Genomic DNA, 22,064 nt, shown 5'->3' on the forward strand with positions numbered 1-22,064 from the left:
GTAGAAGGCTTAATACCTCTTTTGCCCCTTTACTACAGCTAGATTATCACTTTGGTACCTATACTAACTTTTATCATTTTGGCCCTTGTATTTTATTTTTTGTTATCAATTTGGTCACTGCACTTTAATTTTGTAATCCCGTTATCTCTACCTAAATTTCCATTGAAAAATTAAACGAACCAATCACACATTACGAGGTGTCAAGAAAAAATAAAAAAGTCATTTTTTTAAATATAACGAAACTAAAGAAAAATCATTAAAATTCAAAAAAATCATTAAAACTTAAAAAATTATAAAAACTAAAAGAATCATAATCTGTATTTCAAAATTGTGTGCAAAATTTTTAAAATTTTCATAAATTTTAAAAATTCGAAAAAGAATACCATAAAATTCCTATAATTTTGAGTAAAATTCTAAAAAAGTAAAAACCTTAAATTCCAAAGAAAGAAAATTTTAAAACTTATAATTTTTAAAAGTATTTTTTTACAATTTTTAAATATAGATTATAATTTTTTTTAGTTTTATAATTTTCTAAGTTTTAGTATTTTTTTGGATTTTTTTGATGCTTTTTATATCTTTAAAATTTTAAGATTTTTTTTTATTTTTTTACATGCCACAGGTTTAATTTTTTTTAGGAGATTTGTAGGGGCAAATTACCAATAAAAGCCCTTTTTTTATAAATTTATCGAAATGGGCCAGGTCAGAAATTATTTACCGGAATGAGCCAGTTTTTACAAAACGCGTCCACGTCAGCGCGTTGTCAAGGGAAAAAGCAGGAAAACGCTTCCTCAAGGAAGCGCTTTGCCTACGTGGACAGAAAACGGTTCCTTGAGGGCGCTATTTCTGTCCATGTAGGCAAAGTGCTTCCTTGAGGAAGCGTTTTTCCCGTGTTTGAACAGTACCAACGGCTATTTTTTTTACCGTTGGTAACCCTCCCAACGGTCCAAAAAAAAACTATAAAACCCCTCACCCCTTTTATTTTTTTCACACTTAAATCCTTTCAATCTTCAATCTTTCAATATTCTCTCAAATTTCTCTCAAATCTCTCAAATTTCTCTTAAATTCCTCTCAAAACTCTCGTTAATTTTTTCAAAAAAGCTCTAATTTTATTTTTTCTAAATTTATTTTTTAAAATAAAAAAAATTTGATCATGTTAGCAATGGCTAGAGAATTAATTCGCTTCGATGATAAACACATATCCGTCGAACAAATACAAATGGTAAGTGTTAAATTTAATATTTAAATATTATTTAAGATTTCTGTCATTTATGCAAATTTAAATAATTTTTATTTTATTATTTCTTATAAAAGTCTGTAGATCGGATATTGCAACGCTATATCCGTAACGTGACTGGTCCTCCATCACCGTTGATAGAGGATTACCTACGGGAAGCGGGTTTTTGGCACGTGGCGATGATAGGCTAGGGGTGCAAGTTGGACCCGAAACTTATTAGTGCATTGATAGAAAGGTGGAGACCCGAGATGCACACATTTCATCTTCCATGTGGAGAGTGCACTATCACTTTGGAAGACGTGCATTTGCAATTAGGATTGCCGGCGGACGGGGACGTAGTCACTGGGTCCGTTCATTCTGCTGATTGGGGACCGGTATGCTACGAGATTTTGGGTGTTATTCCGGATAATATTAACGGAGGTCGGATCGAGATGGGCTGGTTACGAGACATATTTCCGGAGCCGGATGATGATTCTACCGAACTAGAAAAAATTCGATATGCTCGAGCATACATTCTTCATATAATTAGAGGTTATCTGATGCCGGACTTGTCACGAAACCTTGTACATCTGAGATGGCTGCTGAAACTCGTTGATTTTAGAGCAGCTGATGAATTTAGTTGGGGGTCTATCGTGTTGGCAACACTGTACCGAGAGATGTGCGGGGCTACGCGACCGAATAAAGCGAAAATCGGAGGTTGCCTATCACTACTGCAATCATGGGCATAGTTTCGCTTTCCATTTTTACATCCTCGAATGGACCACCCATATACATTACCACTCATAACGAAGTAAATTTTATATTAGATTTTACAATTATTATGTAAATTTAAAATATAATTGTATGCTAAAAATTTATTTAATTAGGTGGAACCATTCGGCAAGTTATGCTCGATTACCTACCTGTTTTGAAGATATACGGCTTCTATTAGAGTAACGGTCGGAAGCACAAGTAAGTATTAAAAATATATATATACATACATAATAAAATAGTGGATTCGTATTTAGTATTTAGTATTTTTTATTTAACTAATATTTCCATCATTTTTATATAGTTTCAATGGACACCATACGAGGATCCGGCAATTCGGGCAGTAATTCCGGATGAATACTTGCAAAATCCTAATGCTTGGCACGTGAAGGCCCCATTGGTCAACTTTGTTATTGTGGAGATGCACCAATCAGACAGAGTATTACGGCAATTTGGATTCCGACAACCGATTCCTATGGCACCTGAGGTGTTGGATGATCATCACAAAATCGACTTACTGCAATTGCATACGGATTGGCCGAGATTCTGGTCACACTATATCCAAATATGGAAAGATCAGTATGATTATATACCTACTCGGGAACCGATCATCGTTCCAGAGTTGGCGTGCGTGCCGGAATACATGCCATGGTTTAGGATCCATGGCAAGCCATATTTACTGTCAGAAGAGGAGAGGCAGCGGCAATTGCGTGTCCAAAGGGAACGACGTGGCCCTTTAAATCCTAGAAGAAGGGATGACGACGCAGGCCCATCAACAGTGCCCACACAATCACCCAGCCCAACAACAGGACCTACACAGTCACCAGGCCCAACAGTTCAACCGTCAACACCCATAGCACAGCTTCTTCAGATGATGCCAGGTACGTATCCTAGCCCTTTTATGTATCCTAGCCCTTATATGTTTCCTTTTTCTAGTCCTATGGCAGGTTAGAATGCATGGTCCGGTTCATCTCCATTTTCGATTACTCCGAGTGGACCGCTGATCTATAGGCAGCCGTCGCACGAGGGATCGCAAGAGGGGCCGTCAGGGAGCTTTTCTTTTTACCAATCCCCATCACCTTATGGGTTTCAAACACCTCCGCCATTAATGATGCAAACACCTCCACAGTCACTATTCTATCAAGGCGGGTCATCCTCCCAACACCCACAACTAGAATCCTCGCCGGAACAAGCACAACCCCCGCCGAAAGTTGGACAAAGGAGGAATCCAACGCGTAACCGTCAACGACCTTCATGTGGCACTGAATCCGACCGGCACGGACATTGATTTTTATTTTAATATATTTGTACAAACATTTTGAATCTTTTTATATTATTTCATGTAATTAGATAAAAGGTTGTTTTAAATAAAGTAATTGTAATTTACTTTTATATTTTAATAAAATGGAAATTATTTTAAATAAGGCAACATTTTGAATATTTTTATATTATTTCATGTAATTAGATAAAAGGTTGTTTTAAATAAAGTAATTATAATTTACTTTTATATTTTTAATAAAATGGAAATTATTTTAAATAAGGCAACATTTTGAATATTTTATATTATTTCATGTAATTAGATAAAAGATTGTTCTAAATAAAGTAATTGTAATCTACTTTTATATTTTAATAAAATGGAAATTATTTTAAATAAGACAACATTTTGAATATTTTTATATTATTTCATGTAATTAGATAAAAGGTTGTTTTAAATAAAGTAATTGTAATCTACTTTTATATTTTTAATAAAATAGAAATTATTTTAAATAAGGCAACATTTTGAATATTTTATATTATTTCATGTAATTAGATAAAAGGTTGTTTTAAATAAAGTAATTGTAATCTACTTTTATATTTTAATAAAATGGAAATTATTTTAAATAAGGCAACATTTTGAATTTTTTATATTATTTCATGTAATTAGATAAAAGGTTGTTTTAAATAAAGTAATTGTAATTTACTTTTATATTTTTAATAAAATAGAAATTATTTTAAATAAGGCAACATTTTGAATATTTTTATATTATTTCATGTGATAATATAAAATGTTGTTTTAAATAAAGTAATTATAATTTACTTTTATATTTTTAATAAAATGAAAATTATTTTAACTAAAGCAATATTTTGAATATTTTATATTATTTCATGTAATAAAATATAAATAATACAACATATTGACAATTACAACAACTATCAATTATTGCGATTTGGACATGATCTACTTGTATGGCATGGGTTCCTACACCATCCACATAACTTCTGTTGATTGGTTGTTTCTCGGATATCCATATTGTTGCGTATTCTAGTCGAGCAAGGTCGACCTTTTGGTTTACGCCGCAACTCTCTATCCAGTAACAGCTTAAACGGAGCAAGCGATACAGAGGGCCACTTACGCTCATCTGGGACCGATGGGAATATGTGTCTCCATACGTTGTACACGTATTCTAATTTGTACACGTCGTCGACATAGCTCATGGGATCCAGACGAAGATTTTGACAAGCTGCAATTACATGAGCGCATGGATAACGAAGTGCGTCAAACCTCCTACAATCGCAAGTCCTATTTCTTAAGTGTACACGATATTGCCCGCCAGTAATACCTTGGTGCGGTTTGTCAAACTCTGTCACACGAAACCATAAGTTGTCTCGATCGTGACACACTGTGTGCATAGTGTTCGTCCGTACCTTCGCCTTGTTAATTTCTTGCAATACCTTTGCGCACCATACATGGCCCCCTGCATTTGGCCTGCATAACTCGCTATTCGTTTCAGAAATAGTGCCGCTAAATGAAAATATGTCTCTCGCACAACTGATATTATCGGTAAATGACGTGTTCCTTTCAGAACAGAATTTATACATTCGGCCAGGTTTGAGGTCATGTGACCATATCGTAAGCCGCCGTCGTATGCTTGTGTCCACTGTTCGAAAGGTATATTACATAGGTAGTCATGACCCTCTTCGTTAACTGAATGGGAACCTACCAACATCTCATGAAAATGGTCCTTACTTATCTCATACCCTGTCAATATAAGTTGATAACAAAAATTACATACCACTTTTCCATTTAAAATAAATTCAATATTCCAAACGAAATTATATTAATAGAGATAAAGTTAAATACTCATGTTGGCCACTTGTTGTCGTTCACCTTTAGATGGATATTGCCTGTAGTAGTTGGAAGCAATGTGCCTTAGGCAATACCGATGGTGTGTGCGATGCCATAAGCTTCCCTGTCACTCAATTGCAGCTAGTATCCCGGTGCCTCGAACCGATATAACGCATATATCAGGTTGGGGGCAAACATGCATCCTTAACCTAGAAAGAAAGAAATCTCAATCATCAGCTGACTCCCCCGATGTTATTGCAAATGCAATTGGAAGGATTCTTCCACTACCATCCTGTGCGACTGTTAGCAATAGCCGATGGGTATATCTACCGTATATAAAGGTATCGTCATACAATATACAAATGCGTCTCGGCATTGCTTAAAGCTCTAGAAGAGATGCTTAAATACTTGGCATCAGAGTAATCGGTCGTTGTAGTATGCAAGTTCTGTTTGAAGGTCTGTTATGCAACCTAGGACGTATCTCTCTAGCACTTGACACTACTGCCATATTTCATTATATGAAGCGTCCCACCTACTATGCATCTTCTCCAAAGCCTTCTACTTAGCTATCCAAGCCTTGCGATAAGAGGGCGTATACCCTATTTGGTTACGAATATTGGCAATTAAGACTGGCACTGAAGTCTTAGGATCTACCTTCACCGTTGGTAGTATTAAGCTAGCTAACATAGCTGAATCCATCTTGGGATGATCTTGTGAAATACCTGTCAACGAAGTACGTTAAATAATGTAACATTACATAATAACAATATTATTCAAAAACCTTAAATACTGTACCTGCAGCACATGTATGTGGACCTTTATACTTTTTTATCTCCCACAACTCTGTCCTTTTCCTCAACGAGGCGTAGATTTTCCATGAACAACTTCCGTCTTGCACAGCACACTTCGCTTCAAACTTATCGGATTTAGATTTAACCACGTGGTAGTTAACACCGTTATTGATGCTATGTTGTTTCAATGCACCAAGAAAACTATTCTTATTGGAAAACTCCTTACCAACTTCAAATTCACTCGAATCCAATAACGAACTTGTATGATCACGCGTTCTGTGTGGTAGATCTGGAAACTCCAATGCATCATCTGCAGATAGATCAACATTATGCATGTGGGATGGAGGCGAGTATGCCCTGAATCGTGGATCTTCTTCTTCATCTGAACCCCCTTCAACATCTTCAGGTTCAGTTGGAATAGGCTCCGGTTCAAAAAATAATCCAACTTCTGTACCATCGCGGCTGGGCTCTCGAGGTGGATCCACATCGGACTCATCATTTAACCCACCATCATCTGCGACGTATGAGGTCCCCTTACCAGTGGACGTCATGGGGAGTACATCATCCCTTCTTCTGGGCGTTTCATAACGTCCCCAATTGGATGTAGATTGCCAAGCACTAGAAGTTGATGTCGTTCCCCAGTACGTATTTCCAACATCAAACATCGACCCACCTAGGTGCATGTCCCATCCACTAACAGAGTGTCGTGCAGGGGTTGTGTATTCCATACTGCTACCAAAAATCGGCAGTTCCGTGTTATGTAACCCACTAACGGAGTGTCGGGCAGCGGTCGTGTATTTCTCTCGAACAGCAGCCGTAAATATATCATTTGGCGATGCAAATTGTACATATAACTCAATATATAGTGCTCCACTAGCAAGATGAGTCTGCACCATTGCCTCCAAGCTACGAGCACCTTTGATGTCGAACGAGTCATATGTTACTGGATCAATAGAAGCACAAAATCAATACCTAATAGACAACACTTTCATTGGCGTCATTCCGAATATTTTACGCCTAATCCTTTTACGAAGTTCTGTCAAATCTATGTTCTGGTTAAAAACCAGTCGTATTGTATTATCCGAAAAAAAAATAACACCGTTCTCGGTGTGACGAACCTCACCATCATAGTAACTAACAGCACTAATGCGTTCACTCATCTTTAATTTTTATCCTTCTTAGCCTCTCTATTTTTTTTTTTGCTGTAAGTTATGCAATCTGAGAACAAAATTTGGCTCATTTATAGCCCAAGTTATTTTAGAAACCACTATAGCAAAAGAGCGTCCACGTGGGAGCTTCTTTCAGTACTTTTGCTGAAAATGCATCCTGCTTGAAGCGTTTTTGATACTATTTATGCAGACACGTCTTCTCAAAATTATTTTTTTAGAGACCACTGTAGCAAAAGAGCATCCACATGGGAGCTTCTTCCAGTAATTTTGCTGAAAATGCATCCTACTTGAAGCGTTTTTACCACTATTTGCGCAGACACGTCTTCTTAAAATTATTTTTTCAGAGACTACTGTAGCAAAAGAGCGTCCACGTGGAAGCTTCTTTCAGTACTTTTGTTGACAATGCATCCTGCTTGAAGCATTTTTTACACTATTTGCACAAACACGTCTTCTCAAAATTATTTTTTCAAATACTACTGTAGCAAAAGAGCGTCCACGTGGGAGCTTCTTTCAGTACTTTTGCTGACAATGCATCCTGCTTGAAGCGTTTTTGACACTATTTGCGCAGACACGTCTTCTCAAATTTATTTTTTCAGAGACTACTGTAGTAAAAAAGCGTCCACGTAGAAGCTTTTTTATATTAACAAATAATTTAATTAAGTTACCCTAAACCCCAAACCTTAATTTATTTGATTTTTTTTCTTAAATACCTTAAAACCCTAAACCCTAAAATCCTAATCTATTTTTTTTAAAATTTATAATTAATTTACTCAAGTAACCCTAAACCCTAATTTATTTGATTTTTTCCTTAAAAACCATAAACACTAAACCATAATCTAATTTTTTAAAATTAGTAATTAATTTAATTAACAAACACTAAACCCTAATTTATTTAATTTTTTTCCTTAAAACCCTAAAATTAAAAAATCCAAAATTCCCAAAACCCTAACCTTAATTGCAGAAAACCCTAATAAAAACACGGGGAAAATGCTTCCTCAAGGAAGCGCTTTGCCTACGTGGACAGAAAGCGCGCCCTCAAGGAAGCATTTTCTGTCCACGTAGGCAAAGCGCTTCCTTGAGGAAGCGTTTTCCTACTTTTTCCCCTGACAACACGTTGACATGGAAGCGTTTTGTAAAAACTGACCCATTCCGATAAATAATTTCTGACCTGGCCCATTTCGGTAAATTTAAAAAAAAAAGGGGGCTTTTTTTTGGTAATTTGCCCGATTTGTAGAGCATCAGCTATACATAATGAAAAGATTAAACTAATAAGAAAATAGTATAAATACCAAAGTGATCATTTAACTATAATATAGGGGCAAAAGAGATATTAAGCATTTCTTGAAATGCCAAGTTAAGGTAGACTTGCCCATTGTTTGGGCCACCCGGCCTGTTCCGAATGCCCGTCCGAAAGTGAGAAGATTTTGGTAAAAATATAGACTTGAAAAATACTCTTTTAGCTTGAGCTTGGCTTGGCCCAATCTGAATTTATAAATATATATATATTGTTGTTTTTTACTTTTCTTTTTTTTTTACTTTTTTCATTGTTTTGCTATTATTTCACTATTATATTGTTACTATTTTGTTGTTATTGCTTGGATATTGTATTACTCTTGTTTTATTATTAATTTTACTACTATTTTAAAGATATTTGCTTGTTAACTTGTACTTATTTAGTGTTATTTAAGTATATATTTTTTTTTATTTTTTTCATTTATTGAAAAATATTTATTTTAATGTTTTTAGTGTATTTGATGTATTATATTTTTTAACTTATTTTTACATAAAAAATAATATAAAATTTTTAATACAAACAAGCTAGACCGAACTTGAGTTTTAACATTTTTATTTGAACGAGACTTGATCAAAATTTTAAACCTATTTTTAAAACCAGACCTATAAAGTGTGTCTAAATTTTTTACTTCTCCCGCGTAGACAACTCTATGCGAAGGTGACAATGTGAAATAATTTTCTTCCATGTGGTACCAATATGGAAAAAAGAGAGTTAGACCCGTAAAGCTCAACTATCTAAACATTTAAATGGTTCATAACACTGTAGGCCAAAAGCAACCAAAAACCCCAAATATTTGAGTTTGGGTCCAAAACGAGAATGTAGGGATTAAAATTAATTGAAATATTTTAATGAAAAATAAAACATTAAAATTAGTATATTAGCATATAAGTAAAGTTATAATCCAATATCAAAGCAATGAACGATTTAAAAAGAAGTTCAAGCCCACAAAAACTTAAAGCATTTAATTTGATCAACAGTTGAAAGGCAACCACATAAAATGATAAGTAGCTATTGATGAACTACCTTGACAAAAGTCTTTTGACAACAAAGGTTTTAGAGCCAACAAATTGCTTCATAAGCATATCTACATGACACGGCCATGGGCAATGGCCAAACAATTGACTAATTAACAGTCTCTAGGTAATTCTTGGAGAAATATAAAAATTAGGTACAAATACCCAAGTATAACCCTCTTTCTCACTCTCTACAGATTTTAGTATCCACTTAAAGTTATCTTATTTCCTTAATCTTGTAAAATTCTATAGTAATTTAATTATCACAGAGCATTCTAAGATAAATATTAGTATCTTTCTAACTCACATTTGTCTTATAACAATCTTAAGTCTCTAAACTTAATTCATATACCTCGCAAGTCATCTTTAAACTCAATCCATTACAAGTAAGATGATTGAAAATTTAATCTTAATAATTAAATTTAAGGTATAGCACACTAAAATAATATCTTACTAAAAGAATATGCAACTAAAAATATTGCCTAGAATTAGAATCACATTAAAAGCATCTGCCTTCATATTGTTTTTAGGCCTTTTGCATTGCAACAAAGGCACCTCAAAACCCACCATTTATTACCTTTTCACATTGCCAACGAATCTTTACATCGACGCTTACACGCTTCACCTTTTTGTCTTCTATGCTGTCCTACAAATTCTAGTGGGAGTCGAGGAAATTTTGGAAAAAGTAAACTCTTCAATATTACACAAAACATTATAAAAGTTATAATATGTGTATATGATTATAGAAAACACATTACAAAAATTGTAATAGCTTATGTGATGGATTAATTGTTTTGTGTAGCTAAAGGCAATAGAAAACTTATATTATAATATTATATTTGCAGTTATAAACTCTTATATGTAGAACAGTTCTGGTGCATAACTTTGTAAGCTTGGGTGACACTGACAAGCAAGTCCCTGTTGAAGATGGTTGAAAAGGTAGCTGAAAGTCGAGGACTGCTGATCTCCTCGAGAAGTTGAATGAATGTTGGAGAAAATAAGAGCATCTACATTTACATTAATTGGATTATTTCCCATAGGGTTCAGAAGTTAATGTTTACCGTAGTAGATGGTTTTACTTGTTGATTTGGTTTGAAAGGGTAATCGTTGTCTTTTTTTTTTGTTTCATGTGAATTGGTCAAGAAAACTGTAATATAGGGTTCGGTTTTATTAAATTTAGTTTGATTCGTTTCTGTTACCAAACAAAAAATTGTAATCAAATTCTTTATTTTTATTATTTAATTTACAAATATTTGTATAATATAAAAAATATTTTATATACAAATTAGTGAAAATAGTGTAATATATATAATTTATTTTTAAAAAAGAATCCTTTAATTAAATCAAATTAGAGATAACTTGGTTTCCATTTTCTTTAAGAGCAATCAAATTTTATATTATAATTATAGATCTTCAATTTGAATTTTCAAGAAAATTTGGAATAAGAGGCTTTTGATTAATTCGAGTAACAAGAAAGGAGTTTTGAATTCTAAAAAGAGATTTTATGTGTATGGAAGTGGATGAACTCTTTAAAGGTACCCAATACAACCCACCATAAATACCTTACATACTTCATAATACAAATATGCGTTTTCCTATTTTTACAACTGTAATATATATTAAAAAATGCTTAATGAAATTCAAACTCATTGAGGCCCTCAGTATCAGAAATTTAATTTCCCCCGCCCCTTCTCTTTTCCCCAGAAAATTTTCATTTCCAGTTCTATTTACAGAGTTTAATTGTTGCTCCATGTGATAAATGAGGCAAATTTTAACAACATGAAGAAATCAACAACTCACCATGCAGGCAGCCATAGCAGAAATTTATAAAAGAATCCAAAAACCACCAAACCCACCTCAAGAAAAACACCTGGAATGGAGGAAAAAAAGAAGAAAAATAAGCATAAAATTAGATGCAGAAAAATCCCTAGTACAAAGAATTCATGAATAAGTAAAGAGGGTATTTAAGAAGATTGGAAAAACTTACCAAAATAGTTTTCTCAATCTTTGGAAAAGTCGAAACAAAATAGCCCAGAAAAAAAAAGGACCTCTGTTGATACAAAACTATATCGGGGCCGGCCTACAGCATCTTCAGTGCCTGTTTCAATTGTGCGAAAGCGGCAGGATGCATTCTAGCCATAGCAGAATTAAATGACTCCCCATGAAGGGCAGAACATGTTTGAAGATTTTCCCTCACCGAGTTTTCCAATGACAATTGGTTGATAGGGTCTGAGAGCTTGATCTGAATGATGGCAACACCGATCCATCATAAATACTTAGGTAAATAGATATATAAAATTTGGTGAATGATTTGACTAAAGAATATTAACCTGTCTTCTCCTTAACTCCTTACTGGGAAGCGAGTCCTCACCATGAATCCTGCTAGAGCTCATGGTATCGCCACTGCAATGTATTAGCAAAAATTGAGAATGAAATTGGTAATGAATCTCTAATGTTGAATCTTCACCCAACAAAATTTTATATTATGATAACCTTGACACTTCCTCGGATAAGTCATCAGTCCCTCCCAAGATTACACTGGTGCAGACACTGCATAAAGTTTATCACCATTGCAATAATTAAATGTTATCCAATGCTCAGCAGCAGATATACATCAAAACCAAGATTGAGCTTGTACCTTAGTATCTGATCAAGTTTGTCCAGAACCTGAGGCAGCCTTAATGTCAAAATTATGGAAAGTGCTAGGCCAAATGTTTTCTTCTGGTGTGAAGATACATTGTCTACCTGTATAAACATGCAAAGATAATGATAAAAGCAAAAATTAACCTGATGAAGCATGCCAGACCAACTCTAGTTACCCAATTCATAATCCTAACCAAAGCATAAAACCTCTAGATAGTAAAGAAAAAGGAAAAAAGAATCAGTTTTTTTTTTTTTAATTTTTTATTTCTTTGATAACTTTCGAGTTAAAACATCAATGCAAACAGCTGAGAACACTAACAAACCAACTACTATTGTCTACTTAGTAGGAATATATCTTCTGCTAACCTTGTCAAGCCATATGTCAACCAGGCAAAGAAGAATATTATCTTCAATAGCTACACCAGTCTGCTGCAGTAGTGAAGAAAGCGAAGATTCTGATGTTAGTTGTACAAGATAGTTGGTATTCATCACCCAAATCCTAGCTAGGATAGCAGCTGAAGATGCTTTAACTGCTGTCTTTGAAGGATCCTTGTCGTCTCCTCCGCATAGACAAATAACAACCAATTTCTGCCGACATTTAACAAAGGGTAGCAAGAATTAGATGTCATGAAAATGCATATATCACAGCAACTATAACCGTGGACAAGAATGATAGAAAATCTCGATCGATAAAGAACCAAGCTTACTTGTAAAGTACTGCTGATTAATGGAGGCACCTCCGTGGGAAAGCACTACAAAATAGCAAAAAGATGAGCAGTTACTAAAACTGATTGAGTTTCTCGGGTCCAACACAATTTTAATGATTTTAAACCTCCATGGTCATCAGTAAACAACTATCATCCGAGCAAACAATTTTACTGCTCTTTTAGCAATTTAAGGAATAACCACCCTATTCATGAACAACAGTGAACTTAAGGATACAAAGCCCAGTGGTAAATATTCAGTTCATATATACAACCATATATAAAAACTAAACCACCCTGGTTCTCATGTTATTGTTCCCTGGCATATGTTCTTGATTACAGCTGATATGACTAGATTTGAGTAAGACTCTTCTTTCCAGAACTCTTCACTATAATTACATCATATATGTCAAATAATGTGAATTAATGTTCTCTTAGAGCAAAACTGATAAAGAAACAAGTAGCACTCTCTTTGAAACGTTGAACATTCAAGAATGCATTTGCCAGTAAAATGTCCATTGTCTGTAATAATAGAGTTGAAATAAAAGTAGGTGTTTAGCATCAAAGGTTTCACATTATGGGATGTCATGGTTTGTAGGTATGACAAAAAGCAGGACAGCCAGCACGTTATATTACCAAGATAGTATACAATGACAACCTTGTATATGGAAACAATGAGCTGCAAGCATACATACACAATGGTATGCTTGTGGTCATGTCTGTATTCATTATTAAAACTTTTTCAATGGATATTATGTGAGGAGAAAATTCAATATACATATACTGCTACTGGCTTCGTCGAAACTTGGCCTATTTTTATGTGATGCCACTGTGCTGAAAATCTACTATATAATACCTGTATTAGGATGTCAATGACAGGAAGAGTTGAAAGTAGCCCTCTATCATTGACATTTCCAACAATGAGATCCAGAAGTCTAGCTACACTGGAAGCATGCATGCTAAGAAATTCTCTTCCACCCAAAATAATGTAACCTTCAGTAATATCAACTGCAACCTGCAAGCATATTAAGATCAATATAAGATTGAGGGAGGGAGGGAGATGGGTAGGTGTGCTGCAAACAATGATTTATGACGCAGTATAAAAACCTAAAGCACCAAATGCAATAGTAGACAATCCAGGACCATACATACCTACACCTTTTTTAAAGGAGACATTAAATCCTACTTTTCTTGGGAAACAATACAAAAAGGGAAATGAAAGCTCTGACCTAACAAGGACAGAAATTATCCAAGAAGTCTAACCTGTAACTGGTCAAAGTTTCTTTCCAATATTTCCACAAGGCATGGGAAATATGCTAAGAGTTGAGGCACCATTGTAGGTGCATGAGAAATTGTAGCCTCCCATAGCTGCAGCGATGAGAACATTTAGCACAAGATGTTTACAGTAAAGACAGCCAAATAAATGATCAATGTTTCCGGGCAGTAGTCTCACCAGCATGCTATCCTCCAGAAGATTGAGTTCATCTGGGCCATTTATATCAATCCCCTTTTGAAGAATGGGCAGGAGCATTGCATAGCAACTAGGTGATTGGTACCCAAGTGCAACCACAAAGTTCCGCAAAGCAATAAGAAGCTGTATCTGTAAAAGGCTTTCACCAGAAGATTCCTCCCAAACCTTTTCATATTGAGAGGTTCAAGCAAATTAAAAGAAAATATATTTTAAAAGAACAGCAGATAAATACAGTCTATGGCATGTCCGCATGAGTAGCCAAGTCAATTAACACCCATACACTCAAATTTGGCTCAGCATTCCAATTCTAATCACTAATAGTTAAGTTGAGCAATTAACCATGCATGGCAGCAAAATTTGCACCATGTTTCACAACAGCAATTTCTGAAATTAGTAATTATCTGATTTGGTAAAATGGTTCCCTGTTAAAAACCCTTTGTACTTATACTGTCATCAACTAAGCATAAGAAACTGTCAGAGAAGAAACTAAAGCAGTGACAACAATACCATCTGGAAAAACTGCATCAAGTTGTTAGCGTATGGAATGACTTCATTGACATGGCCCAGAAGAACGGAAATCAAATTTAAAACCTGGACCTGAAATTTAGGTGAAAAGCAGCAACATGTGAAGTTGAATGTCAGGAATATACTAGGCAGCATATACAAGTGCAAGCACAAATAGAAACACAAACAAAGACTCAGATTTAAATCTGGACAGACTCTCCCAATACCAGAATTTGCATGTCACATTTGAGAACCTATATTTCCTAAACAAATCATTACAATATGATCTTAATAGGGAACAGGCAAAGCACATCAATATAAAAAGCTAAAGTTCACATCTATTCAACTTTTTCATCAGATATCATGCATGCATTAAAGAAATTCCAAAGCTCTGAGTATAGACTCCAGAAATTTTCCACAATCTGATAAGATACATTAGTCTTTTTTCTAAAAACAATAAAGGAAAAGAAATGCCTAAGCAAGTAGTGGACAACAACAAACAACAGCAGAATTACCTTCGAATCAAACTCTTGAACTTCTTTAACCAAATTAAAACATGAAACCCAGCAAACAGGAAGTAGATCAGAAAAATCTTTCTCTGAAAAGCTTGCATCTTCAACATGTAAACACAAAGATCTGCAGGCAGCCAGCTAAAACAACATTCAACACAGTGAGTGAAGTACAATAACCTTCATAAATAGATTATTATTAAGAGGCAGAGAGAGCAGGGACACATGATGAAAAAGGAAAAGCAAACTTCTAGAACATACCCTCACAGATAGATCTTTGTCCTGTAACAACCGTATCAAGGCACAGTATACAGGCCTCTTTGTGTCATTCTTAATCTGCATGGATGCAAACATCACAAAAGAATCATTATGAGTAATTTCCTGCAGCAACCAAAGTAGAAATTGAAGAGGAATAACAAATAATGCACAGTATTATATTGACATTACGAGTTCCAGACTCAAAATGCATCATTCTTCTACTATGAAGACATAAACCAGATTAAGTTCATGTAAAATCACTTATTCAATGCACACCAAATCAGTAGTGGCACTTATCCAAACTCTGGCTTTGATTTATGTACTCTATTTCTAGTGTTGCAGCAAATGGAACAGGTTCAAGTGCGAAGGGTTTTAGAGTTATGGTTTGCTCTGAATCACTAGCTTGTTCTGTGAGGGGAACAGACTTCAGGGCTCAATTAGAAATCTACCACGTCAGATATTAAAAGGTTTAGCAACCATCATATTGTGAGAGCTAAAGATTCAATGATAATTGTACAAGCTTCTGACCTGAAAACTATTGGTCATACGCTATACTGATGAAAGCCACAACATGCTGCTGTGGCATGCATGCATACAAACATACATACAGATCATAGAAAGAACGTTTGGACAAGATATAGATAAGATGTTTAGAAATATAATTATGTTACCTCAGAAACCCATTGTCCCAATATTAGTGCAACTTTCCGGTGGATGATGCGCATAGTTGGATGATCATTAGAAAGTTCAAGGGATAAAGCACCATCAAACCTGCAATCCAGGATTGTTTGAGAAAAAGTACTTCCTACCGAAACTAAGAAGATCATACCAGTTTATTTATTCACAATGCAATAAATGCAATTCTTTAAAAACTAAAAAACTGAACCAAGGGATAAATTTTAAGAAGGAAGCAACTAAATGATGTTTATTGAGCCCCAAAATAAAAACTAAATATTGTTTCCTACTTTTCTTGGATTATCATTATCTGGTAAAAATAATAAAATACAAACAATGCCCCATCCCAAAAGAAGATAAAAAAAACAACCCCAAACAACCAAGGGTTAGAGCAAGTATATCCACAGCAAAATTATCAAGTGACTAGACACCAAATATAGCATACTGGAGAATGGGCATACCAATCTTTGAAGCTCAGGTAATTTGAGAGCTCATAATATACATAAGCAGCTGCGCCGTAGGCAGCATCTTTAAGAAGTAACCCTGGAGTAATTTCAGTCACCGAAGTTGGGCAACCATTCATTGCCTCTTGAAGGATAGACACCACAATAGGAGCTAGGAGCTAAATATAACAAGCTGATTAGAATAAGCGTTCATGCATCTATACAAAACAACGGCCAACCAAAAGACAACAGAAAGGATAGTAACATAATAACAAACTAAATGATATGTACTAAATTACCACCTACTTGACTGTGATTTTCAAACAACACAATATATAAAGCCTCCGCACAAGGCCTCAGTTTCTCTGTCCACTGAACCATATCTTGCTCATGGTGAAAAGCCTCAGAGTTCTCATACCATTCCTCTAAATCACTTGAGTTCAGAACAAAATACCTGTTAATACATTAAGCAGAACAGGTGTAAAAACATGCAAACAAAAGGTAATTAAAAAATATTAATTTTAACCATGGTTTTCTGAATAGTTTTCTCTTTCCTCCCCACAAGTGTGGTTCAGAAGGGGGATGGAAAAGGAAACATCATACTGTGCAACAGCCAAAAAAAACTGATAAAGGTAATTACCTCCTTATTAATACGTTGCATAAAAGTACTATCCGTTCCTTAGGCAGAAGGGAAGTCAAAACACCGGCAACAGCATTAGAATTGTTTTTCTTCATCTGCTCTAGCGTAACAGAGTTCTCATCCATAACCCGTCCAGTAAGACTTGGTTTATATTCTTTACATTCCAATACACTTTTTACCATTACCATACACTTAATCACAAATTGTGCAAATGATAATACATCTGGCTCAGGATCTGTAATCTTATTTAAACAGAAATTGAGGACAGGTTGAAGAACACATGTATCACCAAATGAATAAGGATGCCTTTGTTGTATTGCAACTAAAACCTTCATCAATTTAGTACATGCCTTCTTTATAAAGTCCCAAAATTTAGGATGTCTGCTCTGAAAAGATGTATCTGTAACATAAGGTAACACATACAAACAAATTAATCATGCAAAATCTTTTAACAAGTATATGATATAGCTTCAGCTTTAAAGCGTGGGACCATAGGTTGCTTCTTTTTTTCCCCTAGCCAATACAAAGATCACAATTTATGAATAAAGAAAGATGGTTTTGAATAGAAAAAAAAGAACAGAAATTAAAATACACCAAAGAACTTGAAGTAGTTTTATATGCAAAAAAATTGCATGCGTCACACCCTCAAATCATAAAAGGGCAAGGGTCTTGGATAAAAGAAAGCAGGGGAGGCTTTAAATAATGAGTATGTTACTTGTAATGATTGCTTCTTTTTTTTGGTTAATTGAGAACTCTTTTGACAGGACATGCTAATTGCCATTTTCTTAAGGAGAACTGTTAAAGATCTAATACATATAAATCTGCTTTTTTTATTTTTTTCTATATTTGGGGCCAAAATTGACCGTCAATAACAAGCTATCTTACAGTATGGAAGAAATGATTGAGCAGCATTCAAAAGCACAGGAGACACCTCTTTGACTGGTCTTATCTCCTGCAAAATGAGGCATTTAAATGATATACTCTCATTCCAAATTGCCAGAGAAAAAAGGGGGGGGGGAGGCGAAGGAATGAAATGGCAATTGACTACAAAATCTAAATTTTCTAAGGAAAGAGAAAGAAGTAACGAGCACCTGAATACATTTTGCATCACTTTGAAACCCTGAAATCACTAACTGACATATTATCTTTAGACAAAACAACCATCTTTCACATGTTAGATAAAGGTCATCATGATGCTGCTCCACAGCACTAGAACCATAGCTCTGACTGATTGTAGAAAAACCATGCAATATTGTTTGTATATCACTTTGCCAAAGACGCCAGCAAAACTCAAATAAATGGGAGGATATCTGCCAAGAAAGTTTCCAAGTCAGAGTCTTCCAGTCTATAGAACAGAACTATAATTTGAAAATTAAGTAATTTGATCCTAAACTGGGTAGACGATAATATCTGAGAGAAGACTGGAGCACAGAAATGAAGTACTAATAAGACAGAATGTAGAAGCCACTAACTACAGTACAAAATGCATATATTCGCTAGCATAAGAGTGCTTTTCAAATCAATGCTAGCCAAGCTTATGCAAACAGACAGGGTAGCATCTACCTTCATTTAAATAAGAGGGGGGCTCAAGAAATTGGAAGACTACCACATGACCTCGATTTAGGAGGAACTTATACAAAAGCAAGATGTTTCAATAACAGCATACCTCAGCAAAAGTCCTTTGGTCTGCAGTAAGACGTTTTGTGGATAATTCCTTCAAAGTTCTGAAGAGAATCATAAAAATCCTGTGCGAGGTAAGAACATCGGCTGATTGAAGCTGCTGTGCTAGAAAAGAGAACAGCTCTGGCCTAAAATCATATACCAACAAATCAATATACATCATTAGCTACAAAAGGGAATCATTTGAGAAATCCAATAATGCAGGAAAAAAGAAAAACATATTCTAGCTCAATTAAGCAGGAAAGCACAGTAATGAATACTAATCAGTCTAACGACTGAAGATATATACCATTCCCGAGGATAATCAAAACGAGCAATTTTGGAAATGAGGACCGCCAGCATTTGAGCAATCTGTATCAGGGAAAAAAAAATGCAAAAGACAGATATTAAAGCTCGCAAACTCAAAAGAAATTACAGGCCACCATGCCAAGAGGAATATATACCAGAAGCAACCAGTAGACAACTTAAATACAATCACATTGCAACAATCCTAAGTCCTATCCTCCATGTTATAGTTAAAAAACATTGTGCACATAAATTATTTACCAATAAAAAGATGAACTTGGGAGAAATACCTGATTATTTTCTTCTCTTAAGTGTGATAACAATTTTTGCTTTAAATGTTGTTTCTCTTCGCTGCTTATCCCCCTGAATACAAAATTTCAGGTCATTAAGGAAACATATATATTTGATTTTAAGAAATAAATAAAGGAAAAATAGTTAAAACACTCTTTATCAGCTTGTAGGGCTGGATTTGCTACGAAAAGAAGGCAAATGCAGTTTCGGATGAGTTAAAATGAAAAGTAAACCCTCAAATTTGAAGTTCGTACTCATATATGAATCAAATGCATGAAAGACTAGCGTATATCTTACGAGGAATCGCGTCTCTTTCTCCAATACCGATTAATACTGTTCTTGAAATATACAGAGGCCATCAATCGAATATCTACTTGAGATACTAAATCTTTCGCTGTAATCACTTCCTAAAAGAACCACAGAAGAAAAGTTTCCAGCTTAAATGCGCACGGATTTCAAATGCATTTTACAGAAAATGCAAAATAAGGAAAGATAATTAAATACCATGACGCAAGAGCAGAAACCAGGTCTGTTCTCGGATTGAGAGAGCGCCGCTTCGGCCGGTTTGCGAACGGACTCGTCTTGGCTCATTGAGTTGACTAGCAACGTGTATAAGGCAGGCAAATCAGCAGCCGAAAGCGCCATCGGTAACTCTTAACAATCTCCCTAACCCTCTCGTGTTAACTATGAGAAACAAGCAGAGTCGAGTTAGCAAGTTGGATCGGCGAATCGTGAGATTTACGAGAAAAGATTCTGGCGCGGCGACTGAGGCTTGGACATCCACATGGATGATGGACGTTTTGAGGTTCTTAACGGTGTCGTTTTTCAGCTTTTCTATTTGACGATGGAAATGCCTGGAATGATGTGGGGTCGAGGCAAAGAACAGAGTATGTGATTGAGACGGTGTTGGTCGTCTTTACGGCCTCTCCGGCAGATATATTAATATATCAAGCTTAAATAAAAACAAATGGTGAATTCCTGGCTTTGGTCCCTTTACTATGTTCGAATTTATGATCTAGTTACCGTACTTTAATTTGGCATAATTCCATCCTACCACTTTTATAATATCATAAATTAATTTGAATAGTTAACCATGTTAATTCATTTAAAATGATCATGTATTTTTTTTCTTTAAAAAAATTTCTTGTAATCAATGTTTCTAGAATCAAACTAGTGGTTGAATTTGTCAAGCTATTGGTTTGTTGGTTCGATCGGTTCGATAAAATTATTAAAAATTTAAAAATAAAAACAATAGTTTCAAAAACCAGCTCAATTGATTTTTTAGTTGATTCAATCGGTTTATATCGACTCTCGATCCAATCATTTCAATATCATTTTCCAGATCGATAGCCCGACCGGCCCAATCCAATTCAAACATCATTACTTCCAACTCATCAGGTTGACATGTATTCTTGATGTTGAAATAAGTTTTTTTAAGAAAAATTTATATCAAAATTTTAATTGAAATAGTTAACGATGTTAATTTTTTGACTAACTAATAAAATTATAAAAATTGAGGCCAAATTTTACCAAAATAAAGCGTAAGGACTAAATCCAAAAGTTGATCATAATAAAAGGATCCAAAATAGAATTATACCAAAAGTTCGGAATTTCCATAGGGTGTGAAATAGTGTCATCTACTATGCATCGCCTCAGGTCACATGGTAATAAATAAAAGGAGTAGTGAAATTAAATTAAAATAATATTTCATAAAACTATTTTTAAAACTAAAAATGTTGGACTGTAAAATAAGTGATGAAATTTGAAACATTAATACACATTGGAAGCAAACTCCTATGTTACTGAAGTGTAAGTGCTTGTCCAATGCTGTAAGTAACTTCAACTTCCAGCAATAATTTTGTGTCTGAAATTTATGCCTCCTCCGGTTTATGCTATCAAAGGTAGGTGAAAGAGTGGAATAGTTTAACCCAAAAGGGAGAATAAAAGATAAATAATCCATATTTTATGTTTTGTGGGTCCAAATGATTACACAAATGCCCCTAACCATTTACTTTTTGAGTAAGCAAGTCCGGACTCAATTGAATGGACTTAATTATTTAATTAGGTGCATCTGTTTCTCTTTTGAGATGGGGATCTCCATTTTGTTTGATTATATATTCAAACTTTCTCTATAACATATTCATTTGTTTATTTGTATTTTTTCTGTTCTTTTTTTCAATATTGTATCTGTGAACGTATCATTTTTCTATTGAGTCTGGTACCATTTTGTTTAGGTGTATCATTTCATATTTATCACTATTTTTTAAAAACATTATATATATATATGTACGGTTGAGATTAAATAAATCTTAAATATAAAATATTCATCAACTACATAAAATATTCTTTAATAAACTTTACAAATACAATTCATCATTAAACAAGCCAAAAATAAATAAGAAAATTTTTATTGCATAAATTAAATAATAAGATCATCCCATAAAATGCATATAATAATCCACAATTCAATAAATCCAAAATAAATAATAAAAATTTAAAATTATTTTTTGTACTAGCCGATACACCATATTCCAACTAGTATGAGCGAAATCAATTAGTACACACTGATATGCCCAGTACTAACTAGAATTTGCATTGAAATGG

The 22,064-nt window shown here is 34.5% G+C and overlaps 1 protein-coding gene across 1 annotated transcript; it reads right to left on the minus strand.

Moving 5' to 3' along the window:
- Positions 1 to 10,893: 10,893 nt before the first annotated feature.
- Positions 10,894 to 20,387, minus strand: LOC107931263 (importin-11). The gene is made up of 24 exons (XM_016863109.2): positions 19,965 to 20,387; positions 19,758 to 19,867; positions 19,460 to 19,532; positions 19,174 to 19,235; positions 18,871 to 19,012; positions 18,296 to 18,514; positions 18,090 to 18,156; positions 17,205 to 17,604; positions 16,871 to 17,018; positions 16,583 to 16,743; positions 16,118 to 16,217; positions 15,450 to 15,524; positions 15,195 to 15,329; positions 14,683 to 14,772; positions 14,158 to 14,340; positions 13,968 to 14,072; positions 13,561 to 13,719; positions 12,708 to 12,752; positions 12,367 to 12,588; positions 11,996 to 12,102; positions 11,851 to 11,907; positions 11,688 to 11,760; positions 11,345 to 11,599; positions 10,894 to 11,227 (listed from the first exon to the last, which is right to left on the minus strand). Exons 1-23 carry the CDS (start codon positions 20,103 to 20,105, stop codon positions 11,438 to 11,440), a joined length of 3,036 nt encoding a protein of 1,011 aa, XP_016718598.1. The 5' UTR covers positions 20,106 to 20,387; the 3' UTR covers positions 10,894 to 11,227; positions 11,345 to 11,437.
- Between the last annotated feature and the right edge of the window lie 1,677 nt (positions 20,388 to 22,064).

This window comes from Gossypium hirsutum, chromosome A04 (assembly GCF_007990345.1).
Source record: "Gossypium hirsutum isolate 1008001.06 chromosome A04, Gossypium_hirsutum_v2.1, whole genome shotgun sequence".
Lineage (NCBI taxonomy): Eukaryota > Viridiplantae > Streptophyta > Magnoliopsida > Malvales > Malvaceae > Gossypium > Gossypium hirsutum.